The 27397-nt window shown below is 39.8% G+C and overlaps 1 protein-coding gene across 1 annotated transcript in view; it reads left to right on the top strand.

Annotated features, from left to right (window-relative positions):
• The window catches only part of FRAS1 (Fraser extracellular matrix complex subunit 1), a 440782-nt gene that overhangs the window by 155357 nt on the left and 258028 nt on the right, over positions 1-27397 (top strand). Inside the window, exons 3-6 of the mRNA XM_068542136.1 lie at positions 8173-8280; positions 14807-14899; positions 24898-25057; positions 26789-26922. Of these exons, the coding sequence (XP_068398237.1) occupies positions 8173-8280; positions 14807-14899; positions 24898-25057; positions 26789-26922 (495 nt within the window). The remainder of the gene's footprint in view (positions 1-8172; positions 8281-14806; positions 14900-24897; positions 25058-26788; positions 26923-27397) is intronic.

Genomic DNA, 27397 nt, shown 5'->3' with positions numbered 1-27397 from the left:
TAACCTTCATTCTTCAGAGCAAATTTTAAAATGCCTCTTGGAGTGGCATAGTCCCTGTTTAGGAGCCTGCTTTACATTAAATAGTGAGGAGTGGTCACCAGTGATGCTGCCTTTGACTCAGGGTCTCTGCTGGGCCTGACAACAGACATAGTAGGATGTGGCTTTATATAGTTGAATGTGAGCATCAGTACAACTCCCAGCCACTTACTGGGTGGTCAGTTTAACTAGATCAGCTGCCAATAGGCTGGCTAGAGGAAAACGTTAGGGATGAAGGTTTTGCTGCATAGCTTCAAATGCTATGATACAGCTTTAACATGCTGGAACACAAGAGCATCAGGCAGACAAGCCTAGCATTCAGGCAGAAATAGACGGGCCCTTTTAGAGCAAAGGTCTTGACTGAGACATAGGTCTAGAAGGCTGGATCTCAAACAGCATGTGTTGAAAATGGCTACTGCAGCTGCAAGGACAGCATGGAGAGTGAAGTGTTGTCTGTGTGTTTGACTTTCAGCTATTACATCACAAAATTGCCAGCAATTATTTAAATTTGGGAATATCTATCCATCCACCCATCCATCCATTCATTAACTCAGTCAAAATCATTATAAGTGCCTGCCATGTTTCAGTCACTATGGGAATACAAAGCTACCTCTATGTAAAGAAATTGTCCTTACTCTTGGAGAGGTAGATAGATGTAAACAACTAATTATAGAACAAATGATAATGATCTATTGGGGGAGGAAAACAAGAAAATAAATAATTTTAATATGAGAGATAATGGTATAGCTATAATTTAATTTCATGTCCAAACATTTTGAATGTTTAATTTTTTTTTCTTCATTTGCCTCAGGAATAGGAAATGAAGTCTTTGAGAGCTGAATTGTTAGAGGAAAAAAAAAAGCAATTTCAAGCTTAAGCTGTACTAGAGTCTCCCTAGTATCTGGACTACTTAAAGTGGAAATATGAGGCAGACTTTTTATTCATTTTAGAACTTTTTCTGTGGTTAACATCTCCCGGAATTTATGAGGGTTATTTTGTCACTGGAGTCCTCTTCGTTTGGGCTTTCACTGTAACAGGATTGTGTTAGAACAAATGGAAAGCTGGGTGTAAAAATAGAAGAGCTAAGCCTGTGTTTCCATTGCTTCAGAATTTGGAATGTGAGCACATTCACTGGGTATTTAATCTTATTCTGTATTTTGCAGTGTTCCTTTTTTTGCGTGTGTGTGTGTGTACTACTCCAGGAGTATAGTTTCCACAGCACTCTATAGTGGAATATTTTGTAAACATTTAAGCAGTGGGAAAGTTAACTTCCCCTTATCTTGGAAGCTGGAGGGATTTTCTAAAGCTCTAAATGCTACAACTATTCCCTCTGTCACTGAAAATACCGTGGTCAACTGGTTAAGATTGTGGCAAGTGACCAAAGTCATAGCTAACATTTATTAAGTGCTTTCTATGCACCAGTCACTGTGCTAAGTAAGTACATTAGTTTATTTCACCTTCACTGTCACCCCATTGGGTCCTACCTTACCCTTAGTTTATATATTAGGAAATGGAGACTCAGAAAAGCTAAGATTTGTCTAAGTTCCCAAAGCTAGGAAGTAATTGAATCGGTATTTGAACCCAAGTTTATCCACTCTACCATATTGGCATTTGGCATTGCTACTTGAGCTAGTGTGCCGTATAACTTTGTGTCCATAGACCAATGATGTGGGTACAGAGATGGGTGTGGTGGGAAAAACATGTTTCAGAATCAAATGGCCATCGGTTCAAATATAGGTACAATCGCTTACAAGCTTTGGAAATATCACCTAACCTGTCAGAACCTTGGTTTCCTTATCTGTAAAATGGGGATATGATAATAGGTATCTCAAAATATTTTAGGAAGAAGTATGAAAGATGTGAATGTGCCAAAGTATCTGGAACCCAGAAGGTGCTCTCTTTCTCCTTTGTCTTTTCTGTGCCAAACAGAACTTGGAGGAATAGACTGGCTTTTTGGAAGTAGGGGGAGCTTTGGGAACATGAGCAGGGAAATATTGACTTAGTCACGGAGGCAGAGAAGGCCTCCCCGAGGAAGTGATATTTCAACTGAGACTTGGAGGATGTGTGGAAGTTAGATTAAGAAGGGTGGGAGTGTGCTGTTGGAGGCTTGGGGAGCCTGTTAGGCAGGTAAGTCACTTAACCTCACAGTCCCTTCCTCTGTAAATTTAGCAGCGCTGCCCTAGGGTGCCTCACCTCGTCGGCCTATTAAAGTGAGAAAGTGGAAGTAAGAGTGACTTGAAATGATAAGACTGCTCTACAGTATCTGTCTGTCTATCTATCTATCTATCTATACACACACTACATATATAAAATAAGGCGCATATATATAATAAGGCATTCATTCTTTTTTAAATTTAATTTAATTTTTTTATACAGCAGGTTCTTATTAGTTATCCATTTTATACATATTAGTATGTAGAGAACAAACGTATGGACACCAAGGGGGGAAAGTGGCGGGGGGTGGTGGTGGTGTGATGAATTGGGAGATTGGGATTGACATGTATACACTAAAGCGTTCATTCTTACTGATGCTATATGATAACAGTGTAGCAAAGAAGAAAAAGGATGGGTCTGAATCCCAGATCCACCCGTTACTGGATGTGCTCTGGACAATTCACTCAGCCTTTTCGCACCCTATTCCCTCATTGATGAGATAAGGTAGTGATGCCTTGTCCGCAGGATGCTGGGAGGGGCCGTGAGACACTGAATGTGTGGCAGATCTGGAGAAGTACTGGCCCTTGGCGGTAGCTTGTTCCCTTTCCTTTCCTTGCCCTGCCTCCACCTATGTTAGTGCACTACTATAAGAAGACATGTACAAGAACATGATGTTAACTTGCCATGCTGTTCAGGGTCTCTTGTCAGCCAACTGAACAAAGACATTTTCAGTTATGTGTAGCAGCTATCTTTTCATCTGTGATTCATGCTGTTGCTTCTGTATCTAAGTTGATCTTCTTATGGCTGATGCCTTCAGGTTTATCATTTTAAGACAACAGCAGGAGGAGATCAGGTACAAGCTAATCACTCCAGGAGGCCAAAATGCGAAACTACTTAGGCCCTTGGTGTGCAAAACAAACTCCATAAGGGGGTATTGTATGGAGCAAGCCTTTGAACTAGGTCTCAAACAGGAAGTGGATCACCATTTTCTCTTTTATTTGGCATTGGCTTGTATTAGTCCCTCCTGAAAGGGGAGAATTTGATGTAAATACAAGGGCTCATCTTTTCTTAACAGTGTGTCCTCTGCTCCTTTTTATTTGGGGCTGGGTGAGGAGCTTCACATGAACTTTAAAATGAGACCAAATGAAAAAGGTATTGTTTATCTAAGCTGTCTGAGGAAGGGCACTTGGGGAAAGAATTGAACTCTGAAATAACCTTATGAAAGTTATTGATTCATTCCTTTATGGTTCCTTGACAAACAAGAACCATTATTTCTGTGTCCGAGCTGGAGCTGGGTCAAAGAACCCTTTTATATGGATTATCTTTCCTGAAAACCAGACTTGTCAGGAAAATGAACCTCCAGAAATGAAGACACAAGCCCCAGTGGAATATTGTGGTCCTTTCATTGCTTTGAAGGACAAGTAGAGAACACAGTTAATTTTTTAAAATCTTACTGACTGCAAGAAGGTTTGGGGATAACTCAGGAAGTTTAGCTGAATGGCTCACTTTTAGGTATTTGGTGGGTGGTTTTATTTAACTCCCCTCCCCTCATGCCAGTTCAACTCCAAAGCTCAGATGCTATGTACCTATGGTTGGCAGGAAAAAGGGCACCACATTTTTGGTTTTTCTATCTTATATTTTGAAAGTAACTTTACAAGATCACATAAGTTACATATTTTGTTATTGAAAAAATAGAAAATATGGTTAAGGAAAAAGGAAAAAACAAAAAAATCAAGAATCCTCACCCAGGAATGACCACCCTTCGCTTACTGGTTTGTATTATTCCATACTTTGTTTCCATGCACAAAAATATGTTTTAATTATAAAAAGACATTATATACTATTTTGTAATTTAAAAGCACAACTTTAGGGTTGCTTTATTCCTCCTTTCTCATTTTTGGCCTAAGAAGCTAAGGGGATTTAAAATGAGATGAATTAATCAATACCTAAAATAGGGTTATTATAACATTCAGGTGAAAGAAAATTTATGTAGATAGTTGATATACTGCTATTGTAGAATACCATAAATAATATCCCCCCAGAAATTTGAATACTCATGAGGGATATATTCACTGTTTATTTTTAGCATTAAACAAATGTTTAATAAATATTTAACCAAGTGAAATAGCTTTTGTTGTTTTTTATGAAGCACCTTGCTATTACTGTAAGGTATTTAGGGATGAAGGCACTATATTATCTACAAGAACACTTTGTTCACTTATTATTAAAAATATTAAAAGCCGTTTAGATTGCTTTTTAGGTTTGTCATAATTTAATCCTTTAATCTATATTCTAGCGAAAAACTATTATAAGACTCTCTTTTGCAGAGTGTGTTAGATTGGAAGAGAGGATTATAAAGTGACAGAATTGCAATGGTGACATGGAAAATCTGTAAAATTTACTTCACAGTGTTATTTCTTTGGTCTTTATGGCTTTATCCAGAGTTTTAGCGATTGAGGTACTCTAGCATCCCTACCTTCATAAAGCAATTTTATGGTACCATAGAAATTGATTCGTTAAATATTTGGCCATCTATCTAGGCCTTGGTAAAGGGCTCATTTTATTTAAAATTAACCATAAATTATTGACTCTGTGAGGACATTAATATAAGGAAGTTTTTTGACAATGCCTAGATGAAGAAAATTTTTCTTTGTAGTTTGATTCCAGTGACCTAATAACCTTCCACATTATGGGGATTTTGTAGTGATGTCACTTAAACATTGTTTTCTCAAGACCTCTTGTCCTAACTGGGGTATCTCAAGTCATGGGGATAGATATTTTCTTGAGGATAAGCAAGTACTCAGGGTTGTTCACTAATGAATTCAGCCAACACTCAAGAATCGTGCTAGGTGAAGGGGCTGCACAAAAAGGAATAAAGCGAGCTCTCCTTCCTTGGAGAGTCATAGACTAGTGGGAAGACAGATATGTGAACAGATTAAATGCTTCCTGGGCCCAGATAAATTTAACTTTGAATTAACATAATGAATGTTATGAATGAAAGTGAAAAATCATTTCATGTTTTTAGAACATCCTGTTTAGAGTTCAGTAAGCTGAGTTCAGTGATTGAGAGCTGCTAAAAGGTACAATGGACTATTCTGGAGGCTAGAGTCACTGAGGAAATAGTTGAAGTATAGGGAAGAACTTGATACCTGGTGGAAGAATGCCACATCTGGAGAGAGTAGCGATGACAGGCATCTTAGAGCCACATTGAGCTGAAGCGAGTTCATGGAGCTCTCATGGTCATCTGAGGTCTGAATGAAAAGGAAGATGGGTTCATGGTTACAGAGGCTTTTCCAATTACCTAAGTAGTCTTGAAAATGCAACCTGTGGATTCATTCCTTTCTTCTAATGCAACATCCTGGGTCTTTTCAGTGCCAGGGGGTCCTAATTAAGTAATAATTTCACTCCATTGTGCCTGTGTAGGCTGGAGTGGGAAGATGGGAAAGTCAAGGTACTTAGGGGAATGTTTTCACTCTGAGAAAAGGAAATGCTTAGAAGATATTTTCTAAATGCCTGTGACACCGTAGGAAGCATTTGGATTAAGAATAAATAACATTAAGAATAAATTAATGGGCCTTTAGTAAGTTCCAAGCACTGTTCAAATCTCTTTAAGCAAATCGTCTCATTTGATCCTTTCAATAACCCTCTGAGTTTAGTACTTTATCGTCCCTACTTTACAGATGAGGAACCTGGGACACAGACACCTGATAACGGACTCACTGGTGTCACCATTAATGAATGGTGACACCAGGGGTCAAGTCCAGCAGCCTGGCTCCAGAGCCTGAGTTCTTAGGTCTCCTACAGCTTCGTGAACTCGAGCAAATTGCTCAGTCTCTCACGTCTTGTTTCCTCATGTGTTCAGTGGGAATAGCCATGATAATAACAGTGCCAGCTTCATAGCATTGCCGTTCCTGTAAGAGCTTTCCGTAGCGTTGATACGCAGTTGCCTACCTCTCTGCTGGGCCCACTCTCTAGGGTGATGGCAGAGGTCAGGAAAGCAAACGAGGCCACCCTCCTCCAGCACCACAAGTGCCTTCTCCTACCAGCACCTCCTGTCAGCGTAAGTGATCAATAAACAGTAGTCGCCGACTTTGTGAAGTTGTCATTTTCATTTAATCTGTATCCTGAAGCTGATATCATTTTCTTAAATCAGCAGGGAACATATTATTACATCGTGCTTGAGATTGAAATTTTTTTTTCCCCTCACCTATTTGTCATTGCTTTTTGGGTTAAGAGTAGACTGTAGTTGGCACACTATTGCCAATTTCAGAAGAATGTGCTGTAACAATAAAGAGAAAGAAATTCAGAGGTATTCCAAGTCAGGTTTTATTTTTTTTTATTTTTTATAAAAACATCTTTATTGGGGTATAATTGCTATACAGTGGTGTGTTAGTTTCTGCTTTATAGCAAAGTGAATCAGTTATACATATACATATGTTCCCATATCTCTTCCCTCTTGCGTCTCCCTCCCTCCCACCCTCTCTATCCCACCCCTCTAGGTGGTCACAAAGCACCGAGCTGATCTCCCTGTGCTATGCGGCTGCTTCCCACTAGCTATCTACTTTACGTTTTTGACTCAAATTTTTTATGAATTAGCCACTGGGAATGTAGTCTACCTCAGATATGTTTTATATTTCTTAAATGACTTAGGGTTTGAAGCACATTCTCTAAAAGCTTATACATTTAACATTTCTCAACACAAAAGGATGACTTCATTTTTCCTTGAGAATGTTGTACACAATCCATGTAAATCTGGACCAAACAGCTGGGTACCATAGCCTAGCCAAGTTGACACAGAAATTAACCGTCACATTTGTTGTCTGCCTTTGTGTGAAAGCATCCTTCGCTAGCATCCATCATTTTCCCAGCTCATCCCAGTTCAGGTCGAGTGCTAATATTCTGATGACTCTATCAAGAGTTTAGAAACTTCCCTTACTCCTCCCCAAAGTATTCGAGTAGCACTTCAATTGTTTGAGGACCAAAGGATGAGGAAGTATAGAAAGGAGGACAAAGCCTTCACTAGGCGACTTGTGCACTGTGAGCTCTTGGTCTAGAGGACCTGCAGTGTGCTGGGCCCAGGACGGTGCCTGCTTTGGGTGCTCACAGTCTGGTCCAGCCAGGATAACAGGAATGCAGATGAGTGCAGTGAAGCGTGGCAGTGTATGCAGCACACAGTGGGGTCGCAGAGAAGCCATGAGGAGCCGCACCCAAGTGGAGGGTGCAGTGTGCAGGATTAAGAGTTAGGAAATGATTTGTTCTTGAGGTTGAGGCTTGAAAGAAGTGTATTGCTTTGCAAGCTCTCTTTGGGGGAGTCACGGAGAAGCGGGGATCCAGGTAGAGGGTAAGCTGTGAGGCCATATAAGGGAGGCTGGGACTGTCCAATGGCTTGACCAACTAGAGTGGATGAAAGTCTCAGAACTGTGAGATTTGCCGAGGCCAGGGAGAGAGGCGAGTGCCAGGTGATGGGGTCTGTACCTTATCCCATCAGAGGTAAAGGTGAGCCATGGAATAGATGAGCATTGGTGGATGTAGTAGCAAAGAACTGGGAAGTGGAGTGTGAGGTGCTGATAGTATCTAGTGGCACAAGCTGCTCTTAGGATGCTGGTTAGTGCTAGTCTAAGTGTCATTTTCCTTTGAACATGCTCCGATGGTGTCTGCTAGTTAACAGCAAAGAGAAACCTCAAGTCTGAGAGCAGCTTGTCCTCCTGAGGTTTCAGTCCAATCGATTGTTTTCACTCTGGGTATCGACAGCTCCCTGCTGCATGCCCTTGTCTTTGGCTACGTGGGTTGACTGTGGTGAAATGGATTAGACTGCTTTTATTGCCTCTCTGGGTTTAATCAGTGCCCAGCAAGCACCATGTGTGTCTGTGACTTTCCTTTGCCTTTTAATTGTTTAGGCTGTGGGGCTGTTGATGGTACCACGTTTTTGTGCTCATACCTTGACTGATCAGTTTTTAACTCAGAGCTTATGCTTCTTTGCAGGATGCCACCGTTTGGAAGCCTGATTCATGCCAGAACTGCCGTTGCCATGGTGATATCATTATCTGCAAACCTGCTGTTTGCAGAAACCCTCAGTGTGCCTTTGAGAAGGTATGGTGTCCTAACTGTTTTCTAAATGTAAAGTCAGGGAATGGTAGGGTGTTTGCATTTTTTCGGTCATCTGTTTTTGACATTTATCCCAATCTCTAATTGCAAAGTTTAGGAAATATAGGAGAGAATTTTAACTTATTGTATCTAAGAATATCTTAATTCCTGTTTATTGGGCATTTACTCTGGACCAGGCACTCAAGGTTAAAACTTAAAGGTTTTATAGTGTTATCCCATTTAATATTATGTGGGGTAGGTATCTTTATCCCCACTTTACAGATGAGGAAAGTGAAGCCTGGAGATTTTAGGCAACTTAATAGGATTATGCAGTTAATAAACTGTTGCCCAGAGATCTTCCTTGGGTCTGACAGATGCCACAGCTACTGACAGTAACCACAACATTTTACAAGCCATTGAACGCACTGAAAGTCAGAATTGACTTCTCAAAGATGATTTTCTAAAGACGTTATTTGTTGTGCAACTGATTGTATCATCATGCTGCCGTTGGGCTACCTAGGATCATAGGATAGGCTTTGACTCAAGAAATCTCCTGGTATTTAACCAAACGTGTCAGGGATAGTTCCTCCTTTTCCTTTGTTAAACTTTTTCATTTTTTTGACTAAACATCTATTCTGTTAGAATTTTTTTTTTCCAAGTGCAGACTCTTTTCTTTTTAAAGTGAATCTACTTACAAAAAAAAGCTTAAGCTTCAAATTTGAACATTTGAAACTACCTGGAGAAGACCAGTTATTTTCTTTAAAAAGCTTTCTGTCAATTTCACAAGCACAGTTTATTTTTCTAGTTTTATCTCTCCCCACCCCATGATAATTAATCTTGAGTCTTTATGCCGTCTAATGCTAAGAAGTTTCTGTTTGTTTCTAACACTGGAGTGAAGGTTCTGTATACCTTTAAGGGTATTTCGCAATTTCTGCATGGGTGTATTTCTGAGAAGCTGCGTGTACGTCAAATATTGGTAAATTTGATAATATTTCGCTGTATGTTGTGAGGCTATTTTCTGGAGTAACCACTCCTAAAAGATCTCTGTTTTGCTTGCTGAGTAAATCTGAGCTGGTTTTGTAAGGACCATGAAGACATGCCCTCCTCCACTTCATGTGAATAATTATGGTATCATGGAAGAAGCACTGAATTAAATGTTAGAAGACATAGGCGGTATTGCTGAAAACTAAATGTGTTCTAAACCAGGGGTCAGCAGACTAAATCTGGCCTCTACCTGTTTTTGCATGACTTGTGAACAAAGAATGGTTTTTACATTTTTCAGTAGTTGGAAAAAACCAACAGAGAACAGTATTTCGTGATGTGGAAATTGTATGAAATCAAGTTTCAGTATCCATAAATAAAGTTTTATTGAAACACAGGCACACTCATTTATTTAAGTATTGTCTACAGCTACTTTTGTGCTACAATGACAGAGTTGTGTAGTTGTGATGTAGACCATATGTGGCCCCCAAAGGCTAAAATATTTACCATCTGGCCCTTTATAGAAAAAGTTTCTGACCCTTGTTCTATACCAAGTATGATTTTGTCCCTTCCTAATTTGTTCTTCTCCTGATTTTTCTCAGTAAATGAAAACTCCCTTCTCCCAGTCGCTCAGGCCAGAAAACTTAGTATCATCCTCCCCACTTTCTCGCACATCCCACATCCAGTACATTAGCAAATCCCCCAGCTTTTCCTTCATGAAACAATACACTGCAGATGCAACTTCTCTGCTTTTACTCTGGTTCAGCCTAGTATCTTTTTTTTTTTTTTTTTTTTTTGCCTGCATTCTCCCTGTAGCCTCTTAACTTGTTTCACTGTTTCTGTCCTTGCCTTTTTCACTGTAATCTTGATATAGCAGCCAGGATGATCCTATTAAAAATTAAGTCATCATGCTGCTTCTCTCCTTAAACCCCTCCAATAGCTTTTGATGGCTTCTCTTCTCACTTTGAGTAACTCCTCGCAATGTCCTATAAAGTACTGCTGTACCCTCTGATTAATTGACTACTCTCCCTGCTCCCTCTGCTTCAGACACCAAGCCTGCTTGCTATTCCCTGGATTTGTGCCAGGCATACCTCTGCCATTAGGGCCTTTGCACCCTGCTGTTCCCATTGAAATTATCTATCTATCTATCTATCTATCTATCTAATCTATCTATTTTGACCCTTTACTTCCTTTAAGTCTTTCTCAAATGCCATTCTTTTGAAATTGCAATTCTCCGCCCCTTACCACACATTTCCTATTCATTTTCCATGCTTTATTTTTCTTCTTGGCACTAACTACTGTCTGACATACTCTATATTTTACTGATAGTTCTTGTTTACTATCTCTTTTATTTATCGTGTATCCTCAGCACCTACAATTGCACCTGATACATGGTAGGCACTCAATAAGTATCTTTTGACTGACTGAGTGAATATATGAGAGATGAAGCTAGAGAATTGGTAAGTTCAAGGTTATGGAGAGCCTTGTATGCTGTACTGTGGAGCTTGGAATTTCATTTTTAAGGTGATAGAATACTAATTAAAGCATGTGGGTAGAATGGCCAGCTTTTCTTTTTGAAAGATCCTTCTGGTTTTTCAAAGATAATGCGTAATATTGGAGATGAGGAGATCAGTTCAGAGGCTGTGAGAATAGTCCAGATGAGAGGATGTGTACCTGAATCGGAGTCATGTAAGGGTCAAGAGGAAAGGGCAGCCTCAATAAGTATAGGGGATAGATCAGCAGAACTGAATGAAGGTAGGAGGGTGAGAGAAAGGAAAAGGAAAGGTGACTCACATATTTATGGCTTGATGACTAATTGGCTAGCTGAGCCACGAACTGATATTGAGAATATAGGAGAATGAGGAAAAGCATCTTATCTGGGAGGAGAACAGTGGTTTCAGTTTGGGGCACATTGAGTTGGAAGTGTTCGTGGAAGAGCCAGGTGGATGGATATGTCCAAAAGGCAGCTGGATGTCTGAGTCTACAGCTCAGAGGAGAAGACAGAGTTAGAGATATAATGTGGGTATCATTAGCAGGGAGACAGTAATGTAAACCTTTTGAATTAATGAGCTCATCCAAAGAGATTGTGTGAAAAAAGAACACAAGACCAAGGGTGGAATTTGGGGAACACCATCTTTTAAGGGGAGGTGAACATAAAAAAAGGGAACTTAGGAAGATTAAGAAGACATGGTCAGAGAGATAAGGGGTAAGAAATGATCAGAGAAGAGAACAGTGTTGTGGTAGCCAGGAGAGGAGGGAGTTTCCAGAAGGAGTTTGTATCAACAGTGTTGATCCCAGGTAAGGGAGTAAGTGGGAGAAGAATTTAATATGATCCATTGAATTTGGCAACATGTAGGCCACTGGTGGCCACACTGAAGTTGCTGTCAATGAGGTGGCGGGAGTGTATGCAGAGGCTCGAAGAGTGAATGGGAAGTGGGCAAAGGAAGGCCAAGTAGAGGCTACTCCTTCAGGCAGCTTCACTGAGAATGGAAGAAAGAAATGGGATGTTAGGCAGACACCACCACATCTGTGGAGTTTCTTTGAGCCTCCCATCCCCAACCATCGAGCCTCTTGGGTGTTGTTGTGTGCTTTGTGCTTGCCCTTTTTACAGCCCTTCACCAGACTGCAAATGCGTGTTTATTTGTCTGCTGAAGATGCTTAGTCAATATTTGTAGACTGACCAAACAAGGGAAGGGAGGAGGTTTTGTTTTGGCTTTTGATATTACTATGAAAGAGACATGATCACCTTGAGAGGGAAAGGGGGCTGACCTAGAAGAGAGAGATAAGTTGAAGATATGGGGGATGGGGGAGACAGAGCGACAGAATGATAGAACTGGAAGAGGCCTTTAAAATGGATTTAGTCAGGCTTTCTCATTTTATAGACAAAGAAACAGGCTTTTAGTTGTTTAGTCGCTTGCTCAAAGATACAGAGCTAGACAGTGGCACAGCCATAACAAGAATCTTAGTCTCTGGCTCATGAGCCAGTGTAATTTCTACTCCACCACGTCTTTCCTTGTGTATCTCAGGAACATGTGTTGTTATTCGCATCTGCTGGGTACACTTACATTAGCTCATGGCACAAGTTAATGAATCACCATTGTACCCTAAACTAAATTATTACTGTTACTAATAGTAACTTGGGTTCCTATCATTTTTAAAAAATTTTAAAAAGCCCTTTTACAATGTATGTTTTGCTCATGGATTGACTGGAAATAACCAAGTGTCAGTGGTAGCTCTGCTAGATATTTGTATCTATCTATCATCTATCTATTTATCCTATTAACCATATATAATAGATTCTGTATTCATATCCTATATCCATATAGAATAGCTAGCTATAGAGTTAGATAAATAAGGTCAGAGAGAGAGACAGAGACAGAGAAAGACTGAGAGAAAGAGAACCAGAGGTATTTAGAACATTGACTGTCTAACCCGGTCCTGTCAGAACCAGTCTTCAGGATCTCTGAATAACATATATCCAAAGAGGACAATGCCATGCAAAGGGGCACTGTATTACATTGTGGGGTTTCGGCTGCAAAGTTCAATGCAGATAAGAATAGTGTTTCCCTAATCAAGCTGTAGTGAGAAATTATATATATATATACACAACATACATCTATGTATATGTATACACACACACACACACACACACACACACATATGCTTAGAAGAGTACCTGGCTATTCTAAGTACTCAGTTTTAGCTGTAATTATCACATAATCATCATCGTTATTGTTAGTTGGTTCCTCTAGATCCTAGGCAAGCAATCTTCCTTGATGTCTCTTGCCCAAGTGGCCACTTCCTAACGCTCCCAGTGCAAAGCCTGCAGGGCAGTAGGCTTATGTGTTCCCTGCAGCCCACAGCTCACAAGGCTATGCAAGGTTACATGGTTAGGTAGCAAGAACTCCCTGTCTTTCTTTCTCCAAGTGCCACATTCAGAATTCTTTGCTCCTCCTTTAGCCCCAAATCACCTCTTTCATGTTCCAACAGAAATACAATAGGTAGATGCAAGATAGGGAACATCCACTCACAAATAAAGAATATCATATCTATAAAATGAGTTTCGAGGGCCAAATCTGAAGACCAGTTTTTATATAAATCAAAGACAGCTAATTTGGGGGCACAAAATATCTCTTGAAGTCCTTAATTTTGCCTGCCTCTCTCCCTCGCTCCCTGCTTCCATATTAGAATACAAACAGCACTTGGATTATCTCATTTTCTATCTGGACGCTTAGTGGAAATTAGGTTAATGTATTTTCTATATTTACTATTTTAGTGGAAGTTAGACAAGTGTAGGTTCTACTTGGGGTTCAGAGGGCACTTTTGTGAATAGTCATTAATGTTGTGCCATATGTACAATTGTATAAAATCCCATATCATATAAGTTTTATCCTTTATTAAGCAAATAAGAATTTGGTGATCACTGTTACTGATGTATTTATCTGTTTGGTGGATTAACAGTTGGGAAATAGTAGTCCCATTTCCCACCCACTCTTGAGGATGTAGTTATGTACAACTGACATTCTCTTGTCGGTACAATTCTTTTTAATGGAAACAGCCCCAAATAACAAAGAAACATTAAGACATACATAATTTTTTCAATCTACCAGCTGAATTCTTTGTCGACTTTTATTCTGTGGACAAGTCATGATTTCCTGGTTAATTCAGGATCTCCTACCATTTTTGATCAAAATCACTAATTACCCGTTGTGCCACATCTCTGGACTTGAGGAAATGCTAAGTGGAAGAACAGGTTGAGCCAGAGGGTCTAATAGAAGGATTGGGCCCCAAAGACACATGTATGTGCCATAGTTTTAATAATCTTGGATAAACAGATCCTTCACAGTGGCAAATAGATGGTTAGTTAACATATGACAACTTCCCAATAAATCCTAAGGTATCCCGTGGAGGCCCATTCCCTTGATAGTGTCACGTATTGATAGGAAACACAACTGCAATTATAGAAACCCTGATAAACAATGTAGATCTTTATTGGAGCCCAGGAATTCTATCCAGCTCCCCACGGTACATGTGATACCTCCACAGCCATGCTATTTCCTCTCCCAGCTCTGTCCTTCAGTCACCTGCCCCTTGTGCTTTGCTACTCTGTGTCCCAGGTGAAAGTGAACATTAGAACTTTAGCTCCCCACCCCCTGCTGGCTCCATCAGGCATCTGTAGGATGTTAGAAGACCTGCCAGCTCTGTGGCCACCCCCGCCCAAGTCTTCTCTTCTCTGTTCTAGGGAAATAGAGCTCTTATCTCACCCCTACTGCTTTTCTGCTGTGACACTCAGATGGAGCATTTCTAGTGAATAAAATTCTTCACTTCATTACATGTGAAAAGATGTAGACAGTTTTCAAGGAAATTACTTTCACAAGGGGGTTCATTTTATCTTTGAGAGAAGCTCATCTTGACAGAGAGAATCCTTTTTGTTAGTGTATTCTGTTTATCCTGTTTATTGTTGTCACCCATGGAAACTCACGAGAGTTAGTGAATCTGAAGTGACTGTTCGTTGCTGCTATTTTACACTGAGCTGTTTTTAAATGCTCAGGGGGAAGTGCTTCAAATACCCGCCAACCAATGCTGCCCTGAGTGTGTGCTGAGGACTCCTGGATCTTGCCATCATGAAAAGAAAATTCACACGGTAAGTATTTTCTGACCCTTGGTTGATTCAGTGTCTGTAGATCATTGACAAGGTAAAGCTGAGTGCTAAATTTGTGCTGACAAGAGGGGACTTTTTTCCCCTTTGTTTGGACTGTGGAGGACCTCAAGCTTATTTGACTTTCCGTGGGCATTTAGGTTTCTTGAATAAGATTAAAATTGTCCCATTTATTCCATAGACCCACGTAAATATTTGTCAATTGAATTCGTGTCTGTATAAAGAGTAGTTTGAGAATGTTGATGATGAAGAAGTTGTAATGCTGAATAATAAAAGGGCCACCTTGCCTTTGTGTACCACATACATTTTTCCACTTGATTTTATAAACAACCCTGAGTAGGTGAGTAGAGCAGATGTTATTACTCCTGTGTTAAAGATGGAAAAGTGGAATTGCAAAGACTATAAGTTACTTGCCCCATATATTACCAATAAGTGGTATAACCTGGCCTAGAGCCCTGGTCTTTTGCTCCTCATTCAGGGTGGAGTTTCTAAACTTCAGCACTATTAACACTTTAGGCTTTGTCGTGGGGACCATCCTCTGCATTATAGAACGGTTAGCGGCATCTCTAGCCTCTACCCACCATTTAGTATCCTCTGAATTCCTGACAACCAGAAATGTCTGTAGGCATGGCCACATTTCCCCTAGGGGGCAAAATGAAAAGGCTCACCTCCCCCCATTTAGAACCACAGTACTAGAAATCAACCCTGAAGTTCTTTTATTATACTTTCTCATTCCAGCTCCTGTGGGATTAATTTAGAGATATTAAATACTGATTTAAAAGGACTATTGCAAGGTTTATAGTAGAAAGTATGAAAATGGGATGGCTACAATTCATCTCCACTCATGCCTACATGCTCCCCCGAGGCAGCAGGTGAAGTTGAATGTGTTAGAAAGAGGCTCTTTGCTTTAATCTTCATCTTCCACCTGATACAAAACTTTCCCCAAGTTAGTGTCTCTACCCATTCAGGAGAGAGCATAGGTTAGCCGGATTTGATATACCTGCTCTAGGCTGCTATTCAGTGTGTGTACCTAAAACTCAGTGAGTACAGTGCACTTTCCCCGTGGGACAGGATCACCTCACTTAAGCCACTGTCTCCACATTACCTGAGGAAGCCACTCTTTCACTTCTGCACAATGTATTGCTGAATGATACCCAAGCAGGATCTGTGCCTTCATACCATGTATCACCTTGTGCTGCTTGATTCAGTCTGCATTATGTAGGGTGATGGAAACTTCACACGCCACACAAGAGGATCCCTTGTGAAATGTAAAGTGCCGAAGGGCAGATTGGTGATGGAATTAACGCCAGTTCTTAATGGTTGGAACAGGTGTGTGGTTCGAGGTCAAAAACCTCAAGCTGAATCTTTCAAGTGAAAGAGCCCTAGGATCCAAAATAAGGCCAGGATCTGGGGGAACAACAGACATCTCAAATAAGAGGTGGTTCCAGGGACATGAGACATCAGAGTTCAATGACTCTTTGCATGGCCACTCTAATGACACTTGTCATTTGCTTGCTCGTGTTATGTTCATGCGCATGTGCAATCTTCTTAACTTGAATTAAGATTTCTGAGAACATTGACAATATTTTGTCTACCTTCATAGTGAGCCTCCTTGCCTGCCACCTAACCTGGTGAACTTTTCCCAGAGTAGGTGCTCAATAAACATCAGGACTCAAACAATGAGTAAATCCCTTCTCCAGCTTATCCATGTCCTTGTCCCAAGGGCATGTTGGTCTTGGACCAACTAACCTGTGTGGCGGGGCTGTTCAGGGACCACAGATCTGCTGATGGGTTAATTAGAAATCCGCTTGGTCTCCTACTTTTTCTGGAAGAGTTTAGAAACTCCTTCTTCTCCCTGCCTCCCTTGCAATTCACCCCTTCGGCTCTGACACAGTACATGGGAAGCTCTAAACTGGGTAAGATCATGTCCATGCCTTGTTTTCCCATATGCAACTTTCAGAATGTACTCCCCTGAAAGTGTTATCATTATATTCCTGGTACTTGATGTAACTGAGAAAAAGGCTGAATTTCAGGAATTGTAGTTTGAAGGGAAAAAAATCTCTAGTGGTCTACTTCTTCAAATAGAAACAGAAGAATGATTTTTTTTTTTTAAGTTGAGACAAAATCCTCAAATTTTAGTCTTAATAAAGTGAAAACGATCATGTTTCTTGTCTTCCTGTTCTTCTTTCCTCTCTTTCTTCACCTTTTTAGATTCTTGCCAAATTTTTCTTAATCCTATTCATTTCCTTGAGTGGGTTAAATGCTTGTCTGGGTTGGGTCTGAATCTCCCCTTGTCACTTGCATCACTAGGTTTTTTCCTGAATCTTGGAGCCTTTTCTGTTTTACCCCCTTGGCTTGCTTGGGAAGCAGTTTCCAGAGCACCTTCCTCTCCCGCTGAACAGCGGTAATCCTCTCTCTTTAGCCTCTGGCTTGCATCCCGTAGGACGAGTTATGGAGAGTCTCTCCCAGTAGTTATAAAATAGCCTGGCGCTTTAAGAGCTTTGGAATGGTGAAGTGGAAGCTTTCCCCTGAAAAGGGAGATTTAGAAGAGGCTTTAGGATAGAGCAAGTGTGGTGGGAGGGGCGTCTGTTAAAGTGATGCCGTCCCCAGAGAATAAAATTGAAGAGAAGGAAAGTCAAAGGTGGGTTGACCTCAGGGCGGCATGAAGAGGCCACCTTTAATAAACAGCCTCGCCTCATGAGGGGACCTCTTTTGCTGGCATTGTGGGCAGCACCTTGTACAGCTGACGTTCCAGCAAGTCAAGACAAGTCCCCACATCTTCTCTGGAGTGAGGAAAACACTTGAGCCTTTTGGCTGACCAGGTTATTTAAGTTTTGCATGGGCTTATTACAGCCAGCATTTGGGTGACTATTTCATCCATGACCTCCCAAAGCTATCCTTTCAAATTAGCTGTCCTTTCAAATTAGCCCAACCTTGCCAACCAGTTAGGGAGACAAGCCTGAAATATGTTTTCCTAAAGAGTATTGGAATGCGTTTTCCCTGTTCTTTTCCCCACAAATTAGCCTGTGAAAGGGAGGAGAGAGGACCTTTAACCCCTTTCTTTTCCTCTTTACTAATTTAATCTCAGCACCAGATAATGTCATGTCTTAGAAGATGGTGCTTGGAGATTCACTGAAAAAGAAAGTGGTAGGTGGTAACGCCCTAGTGGCCGCATCCGATTGAATACAGGAGTGTGGAGGGAGAGGTCTGCTTGCTTTGCCTGCCTGTGAGGCTGAAAGGAGAACTAATTTATGTGTGTGAGGCAAGAAATGAATACTGAGTTCTGCAGCCTTGTTCTCTTCAAAGTAGAGGATGTAATTACAATATGCCTGGAACATCCCCAGGTATTTAGTATTCTGGATGTATAACATCATAACAGGAACAAATTATAGGAAGAAAAATTATTTTTTTGTTCTGTCAGTAAACCAGGCAAATACTTTATGACCTTTTCTTTCCTTTGGCCTTATGTCAACAGCCAAGCCGACGTTATTTGGCTATGCAGAAGAATATATATAAGATATTGTCTGCAGAATGTGCTTTTGGCCACTGTCAAAATCACATGTTTTCAAAAGGTATTAATGGTATTAAGATGGCACAGCTACAACACAGGTCTTGTGGAAGCATTGTTTTGTGTATGTATTATTTCTTGATTTTACAGAGCTTTCTTTGCTTGTTACAATGCTCATAAAAAATACAGCTTTTGTAAATGAGTATAGAAAACTCTGTGAAATTTAAAAATATCCACCTGTCATCTATCTGTCTATCTATCTGTCTATCAGCATGTACCAAACCCCTTGATCTCTGCTCTCCCTCTGCGGAGAGAGGTGTCACTGATTTAGGGATAAGAATAGGAGATGAAAATGGAGGGGACTCATGTGACTTTTCTCAAAGAGAGAGGTGAGAATACTTCCTTTCCATCATTCTGTGCACTTTGGATCACTGTCTGGGCTTCCGTGGCTTTGACATCAAGAGTGGAGTCACCCCGACGAATGTTCTTTGTTATTCCCATAATTCTCAAGCTTATTGTGAAGGGAGAATCCCTTGCTTAATTTTATGTCTCTTGAGTCAGATAATAGATTCACATCATTAGAGAGCTTGAAGGTACCGAAGAGATTAGTTAATACAGCCCTCTCATTTTACAGTTGAGAAAACTTTGGTGATTGACAAGTTATTATAATTAATTTTTGTGGCCTCGTCTGAGAGGTGGTATGATTGCAAATGTTTAAGAAATGACAGTTAGTGTTTCTCAGTGGTGACAAAAACAAGCTCTTGTTTTAATGAAACGTCTAGATGTTTAGAAGCAATCTCCTAACTTTTAATAGAATAAAGACATTCACTTCAAGTTGTTTTATAAGCAGCTTTCAAATTTTACTTTATTTAAGATATGTAAATGATTCATTAGATATTTTAAACAGTACTTTGCTCTCTGATGACTAAAATGAATATTTGTTTATTGGTGAAAATTTGGCAAATAGAAAAGTATGCAAGCAGAAAAAAAATCCACTAGTAATCTCCAAGCTATGAAAACCACTATTGCTTCCTCAGGTTTTTTTTTGTTGGGGGCGGAGGGGGGAGCTGGCAGTGAATATGGATGGATGGATAGATAGATAGATAGAGAAACATGTTTTTACATAATTGTAATTTTACTATGTATACAGTTTATATCTTGCTTTTTTATATAACATTATGTTGTAAATAGTTCCCCAGCATACTCTTGGAGAACATGATTTCCTATTATTAGGCACTTGGGTAGCTTCCAATATTCACTAAAATATTTCCAATTTCGCTGTGAGGAACAATGAGGTGGAATTCCTTGTATTTAAACTTTTTGGTGTGTCATTGATCATTTTCTCCAGATAACTTCTTAAAAGTGAAATTAGTAGGTCAAAGCATCTAAAGATTTTGAGTATTGAAGCTGTGACATCTGTGGTCATTAAAATTCAATTTTAAGTTGTCTGTGTCTAATGATAAACCCAGTGGGACTATCACGGGTAGTATAGCTTCTTTTCAGGTCTGATTACCTAGGGTAGGCCCTGCCTGGCTGGGTTGTTCCAGGTGCTATCATGAGAGAAGGCTCTGTGTAGGAGAATTCCACTCCATTGTAGCTTCACTGACAATAGCTACTATGAATTTTAAACACTTTCCATATCTGATATTAAAAGATATTATCTAATTTTATTTTAAATAATATTTCTTTGCAGTTAATAAAGTTGAATATTCCATAAGCTTGTTGCTTTTTTTTTTCCATTGGGATATTTTTTCTTTTTCTTTAAATTGAGGTATAGTTGACTTACAATATAATATTAGTTTCAGGTACACAACATAGTGATTCAATATTTTTATACATCATGAAATGATCACCACCATGAGTCTAGCTACCGTCTGTTATCATACAAAGTTATTACAATATTATTGACTATAGTCTCCATGCTGTACATTACATCCCCATGAGTTATTTATTTTATAACTGGAAGTTTGTACCTTTTAGTCCCCTTCACCTATTTCACCCCCACATATCCCCTCCGCTCTGATAACCACCTGCTTGTTCTCTGTATCTGAGCCTGTTTTCGTTTGGTTTTGTTTGTTCTTTTGTTTTGTTTTTTAGATTCCATATATAAGTGCAGTCATACAATATTTGTCTTTCTCTGTCAGACTTATTTCACTAAGCATAATATCCTCTAGGTCCATCCATATTTTTGCAAACGGCAAAATTTCATTTTTTATGGCTGAGTAATATTCCTGTGTGTGTGTGTGTGTGTGTGTGTGTGTGTGTGTGTGACATCTTCTTTATCCATTCATCTCTTGATGGACACTAGGTTGCTTCCATATCTTGGCTATTACAAATAATGTTCCAGTGAACATTGGGGTGCATATATCTTTTTGAATTAGTGTTTTTGTTTTCTTCAGATAAATACTCAGAAGTGGAATTACTGGATCATATGGTAGTTCTATTTTTTATTTTTCCTCAAAAATTAAATCTCCATACTGTTTTCCAAGTGACTATATCAATTTACATTCCCACCAACATTACATGTGGGTTCCCTTTTCTTTACATCCTTGCCAACACTTGTTATTTCTTGTCTTTTTGATAATAGCCATTCTGACAGGTATGAGGTGATATCTCACTGTGGTTTTGATTTGTATTTCCCTGATAACTAGTGGTGACTAGTGATGTTGAGCATCTTTTCGTGGTCCTGTTGGCCATCTTTATGTCATCTTTGGAAAAATGAATATTCAGGTCCTCTGCCCATTTTTTAACTGGACTTTTTTTTAATTGAGTTGTATGTGTTCTTTTTATATTTTGGATATTAACCCCTTACAGATGTATCATTTGCAAATATTTTCTCCCATTCAGTGGGCTGCCTTTTCATTTTGTGGAGGTTTCCTTCACTGTGCAAACCCTTTTTAGTTTGATGTAGCCCCATTTGTTTATTTTTGCTTTTGTTTCCCTTGCCTGAGGAGACAGAACAAAAAAATATTGCTAAGACCCATGTCAAAGAGCGTACAACCTATGTTTTCTTCTAGGAGTTTTATGATTTCAGGTCTTATATTTAAGTCTCTAATCCATTTTGAGTTTAGTTTTGTATATGGTATAAGAAAATGGTATAGTTTTATTCTTTTACATGTAGCTGTCCAGTTTTTCAAGCATCACTTATTGAAGAGGTCATCCTTTCTCTATTGTATATTCTTGCCTTCTTTGTCATAGATTAATTGACCACAAGTGGTGACCTTATTTCTGGGCTCTCTATTCTGTTCCACTGACCTATGTGTCTGTTTTTATGCCAGCCCCATACTGTTTTGCTTACTATAGCTTTGTAGTATAGTTTGAAATCAGGGAGTGTGATACTGCCAGCTTTGTTCTTCTTACTCAAGATGGCTTCAGCTATTTGGAGTCTTTTGTGGTTCCATACAAATTTTAGAACAATTTGTTACAGTTCTGTGAGAAATACCCCGAGTATTTTGATAGAGATTGAGTTGAATCTGTAGATTACTTTGGGTAATATGAACATTCTAACAATATTAATTCTTCCATAGCATGAGCACAGCATACCTTTCCATTTCTCTTTCAATTTTTTTCATTGATGTCTTTTAGTTTTTAGAGTACAGGACATTCACTTCCTTAGTTAAATTTATTCCTAGATATTTTATTCTTTTTGATGCAATTGTAAATTGGATTGTTTTCTTTATTATTATGTAATGACCACATTTATTTTTTTATTGTAGTCTTTGTTTTAAAGTCTGTTTTGTCTGATCAGAGTATTGCTACTCCAGCTTTCTTTTCATTTCCATTTGCATGGAATATCTTTTTCTATCCTTTCCCTTTCAGGCTATGTGTGTTTTTAGATCTGAAGTGAGTCTCTTGAATGCAGCATATAAATGGGTCTTTTTTTTTAATCTATTCACTCTATGTCTTTTGATTGAAGCATTTATTCCATTTACATTTAAAGTGATTATTGGTAAGTATGTACTTGTTGCTATTTAGTTAATTGTTTTCTGGTTATTTTGGGTACTTCTTTGTTCCTTTCTTCTTCTTTTAGTCTCTTCCCTTGTAGTTTGATGAGTTTCTTTCTATTTTTTGTGTATCTATTGTAGATTTTTGGTTTGTGGTTACATTAAGGTTCATATATATTGATTGATATATATATATATGTGGCTGTTGGTTTTAAGCTGATAGTTACTTAAGTTTGAACACATTCTAAAGGCACTACATTTTTACTCCCCCCTACATGTTTTATGTTTTTAATGTCATGTTTTACATCTTTTTACTTTGTATATTCCTTAACTACTAATTGTAGTTTTAGTTGATTTTACAATTTATGTAGTTGTAATTTTGGTGCCTCCATGGGAGGAGGTGAGCTCAGAATCTTCCTACTCTACCATCTTGATCTTGCCTCCAGTCTTTTCTTATTGCTTGCAAATGATTTTATATAGTGGAGTATAATTCTAATTAGTATAATTTGCTGTTTTTAAAAACCAGTTTGTCATTTGCCTTTAAAATTTTTTTTATAATGTATATTTGACAGACTTTTAAAATTTTAACTCATCAGAACCTATTAATTTTTCTCTTACAATTTCTTCCTTTGCTTTTATGCTTAGGCCTTTCAAAGCATAAAGGTCAATTGCCTGCTATCTTTTATTAGCCAATAGTTTATTAGCAAGTTGTGGACTTGCCCATTTATATGCTACACTAAATTTGAAATTTTATATTTAATTATAGAAGAAGTAAAAATTGATAGGAGAGGACTTGGCCTTGGCATCCAAGTCTGTTGCCATGATCACAGTCAGCCCATAGGTGTGAAAAGGAGTAGGAAGACCATGGACTCATGCAGTGGAGAGAAGGGAGAGGATTGAGCACCTCCTACCTGCCACTCCCCTTGCTGGCTCTTTAACAACTGCCTCGTTTAACCTTTACAATAACAAAGTGCACAAGATATCATCATACCATTTAAGTTTTCTAGACCAGGAAGCTGAGATCTAGAAAGATTACATCACTCTCATAGTCCCCAAGGCAGGGAGGGCTGAGCCTGGATCTGAGAACATGCATGCATCCAAGGAAATCCTTGGTTCATCCAACTCAGTTCATTCCTTGCATTTCTGCCCTCTTGTACTCCCAGTAAGTCCACCTAAAGAAAGTAATTTTCATGATGGTAAGGTGAGGACTTGGTTCCCAAATAATTGGATGACCGTGACTACCTATTACTATTATTGTTACAATAGTAGCACAGGTTATTAGTAATTCCAAAATATCAGACTTGGCATGCTTGCAACCTGGCAGCAATTTGCAGAATAAAGGGGCAGTGACTTGTTTAAGTAAGACAGAGTCCTTTTGTGTTTGAGAGAGGTGAATAATTATTCTGGATGCTGGCTTGAGGAGAAGCAAGAGGATGTTTATTTTCTATGCTTCTCAGTGATACAGTTGAAATCCCCAGATTATATTTAGATGACTGAGCACTGGGTGTGTGTGATGTTTTTAATAGAAGTCTATATATGATTTGTGCTGAATCAGATATCATCATATGCTACATTTAATAGAGGCAAAGGAATACGATATTTAAGAAAATGTTATAAGAGGAAAACTTTATGGATTAAGCTCATTTTTTTTCATACATTTTTAAAAAGGCCACCATCATTCCACTCTGCCATTGAGAACATAATGTATTTTGACAGCTACTTCCCCAAGCAATCAACATACTTGTAGCTTTTTACATTCAGGGTTTACCCCTGCCCTCACTCTGCATCACATCTGAGAGTGGCTCATTTAGATACTTTTGGTGCTTAGTAAATCATATAACTCAAAACATAGATCTGTTAGATCACCAATACAGTGCCAGCTTTGGGAATGTTGTATCCCAGCCTAAAGTGGGCTAGGGACATTCTGTGTGTGTAGATGCACACCCTCGCCAGGAATTAGTTTGCTCTACAATTTGAACCAGGTGCCTCCTGCTGGCTATGACGGGTTCCCTGGGACAATAAGATCACTGGAACGGGAGAGAGAGAAAGAGGGGTGGGGGGAGGGAGAGAGAGAGAGAGAACACAAATATGGGAACTCATCAGGGTAAAAAGTAAAGGCCAAAAAAAAAAGCATAATACAGAGTGAGAGCTATATTGAAAATAATATAACTATTATAAAGAATTCAGTAGATATACGTGTATGTGTGCATATTTTACTTTGGTCTTCATAGAATTTTTTAAATGATGGGATTGGGGTCATTTTTATTTTATTTTTGTGCTTTTCTGAAATTTTCAAATGTAAAATTTTAGGGGTAAAAAAGGAAAAATACAACTCAATTTTAAAATTGGTCTCTGACTTAGAATATTGCAAACCCTGGTCTCAGCCTTGCAAGCCTAGAGCCTTCTTCCATCTCTCCTGAGCTCCATCCTTCATTTGTTTAAGAGAAGGCTTGTTTCTGTTTGGTCAAATGAAAGCCTATATTCTGACAATAATTTTCTTTTCTTTTCTTTTTTTTTTCTCTAACGCACAGCATGGGACAGAGTGGGCCTCCTCCCCATGCAGTGTGTGCTCTTGCAGTCATGGGGAAGTCCGATGCAGTTCCCGACCATGCCCACCACTGTTGTGTGGACACCAGGAGCTGGAATTCATCCCTGAAGGGAGCTGCTGCCCAGTCTGTGTGGGCCCTGGGAGTGAGTATGAGCTTGTAGAGAGAGACCCTCTTTGCCTTTGAGGTTTACCTGGTGACATCCCAACTCTTCTCTTTCTTGCTCAGTGTGGTACAAAGATCCCTAACCCCATTCCTTATTGGAACCGAGGTGTAGCCTTGCACATGGCAGAAGCGATGTTGCAGAGACTGAGCTCCATTCCAAACTTGAGATTCTGGGACTCTCTGATTTATTATTTTGCCTTGGCCAGATGCAATCCCTCTGTGTTCATAGCTCCTAAGAAGGAAAGGGAGGAAGGACAAGACCCTTTGCTGTGATTGCATAAGGCCAAGATATTAATAGTTCCTCCTGCCTCTCAGTGGAGAGAAGAAAGAACAAATCACTTCTCCATGTAGTAACACTACCACTAATTCTGCTGGCTGGTCTTTCAGTTGACATAACATCTTTCTCCAAAACACACCAAGTAGGAAGCAGGTATTTCATTTGTCTTTATGGCCTCTTCGCTGTGGAGATTATGCCTGCCTGCAAACCAAGGCATGGCTCAGCAAGCCAGGGGCATGCTTCGAGGCCCTCTCCTTAGAATCCATGCTTGGACCACGTACCCTTTTATTACATTTTAGCGATATATGTCCCTCTCCATTTTTATAATTAAGTAGTGTTTGCTTCACGATAAATATGAATTATTGCCATTTCTGTATTATATTCTCTCCTGGTGTATAATAGCTAAAATTACTCTTTTTAAATAGCACCTGGAAGCTACACTCTATCCTTGCCTTTTCCCTTTAAAAAGACCTCTGGTTTCTTTCTGATCCCCAGTTATTCCATTCCTGGCAACTGTTTACCCTGGAGAACCCTTCTGGGGATTAAAAAGTATGGTTAGGGAAGGATGAAAGTAGAATGCATTCCTCATGCATTTCAGATGTCATCCACCGGAAAAGGACGGGCAGCTGCTTTGGGCCAAATAACCCTACAAGTAAAAATACTCCAACAACAGAGTTTAGGGATGGGGTAGAGAGTGGGCTGTCTGGGTTTGTGGGCTCCTTTCTTACATTTTAGGGTGCTTTCTTGTTGGCTGTCCATGAGAAAGATCTATTGGGAGCATTTTGCCTGGAGGGATTAGAAGATCAGCCAGCACCAACTCCGTAATTTACTGGGTGCATAATAAAAATGCAGGGCCCCTTGTTCAAAAAGCAGGGGGATAAAGCTTTTATTTTCTTCCGTGGTTTTTGCAACCTGTCCTGTTTTTAATTTATTATTCATGTCACACTCCCTAAGGCATGGGGATATTTGCTGGGTGGGTAAGACCCTCCCCCCAACAGGTACCCTGGGTCCCCCCGCTACTTGGTGCTTAGGGTACATGAACTCCCCAGGTACCCACACCCAGGTCCCTGCTATGGTTGGAGGGTGGCAGCTTTCACTGGGCATGGATTTGGGGTCAGGCTCCTGAGAACCCAGAAGGCAAGGAGGCAGCGGGGAGGTAGGGCCATGCATGAGTGAGACCCCAAACCCCTAGCACATGCTACCTGTCGCACATGCTACCCATTGCACCAGATTTCACTTATGAAACTCAGAGAGAAAGTTAAGAACTGCATACAGTGACTGCAGAGCAATACCCCAAGCACGGGGCCCCGTTGTTTGCACTGCGCCCCTGAGCACAGGGCCCTGTGTGACTGCACTGGCCGCACACGCATGCAGGCAGCCCTGGGATCAGCAAGTGCAATCCCCCCGGTAATCCTTATTGCTCTGACCTTCCAGAACCCTGTTCCTACGAAGGCCGTGTGTTTCAGGATGGCGAGGACTGGCCATTGAGTCGGTGTGCCAAGTGTGTGTGTAGAAACGGGGTCGCCCAGTGCTTCACAGCTCAGTGTCATCCTCTGTTTTGTAACCAGGTAAGGAAGACAGCCTCAGAATGGATCCTTCACAGACTGTTAACTTCACTGTTCAGGAACTTGGGAGTCTCTTCTGAGATTTTGTCAGGCAGACCTCGGAAGTACTGAGAACAAGAAGCAAAGGCTGTTTTATTTTCCTTATACGTTTGGAGACCACCGCTGAGAGATTTCTTTTACCCTTAGATGCTACAGATAGGTCTAACTACCAGCCATTTAGGCTAATTGTTACATAATGAAACTGAGCCTTCAGGGTACACATAAAGAAGCTGCGAAACTCTAGTTGCAGATGTTCCAAAAATGTGAAGCTAAACATCTGGAAAATTCAGTAAGATGACCAGGATTGTTATTGTTTTTCAATGCATAGGTATAGTCCACTTTTTAAAGACGTATACATTTCTTTGAACCTGATTATCCAGATGTACCTTATTTAATTTTTATTAGATAATGATTCAAATTATCAAAGGATTTTCTCCAG

Source organism: Eschrichtius robustus, chromosome 4 (genome assembly GCF_028021215.1).
Source record: "Eschrichtius robustus isolate mEscRob2 chromosome 4, mEscRob2.pri, whole genome shotgun sequence".
Lineage (NCBI taxonomy): Eukaryota > Metazoa > Chordata > Mammalia > Artiodactyla > Eschrichtiidae > Eschrichtius > Eschrichtius robustus.
This window is presented reverse-complemented; position numbering and strand designations above follow the sequence as displayed.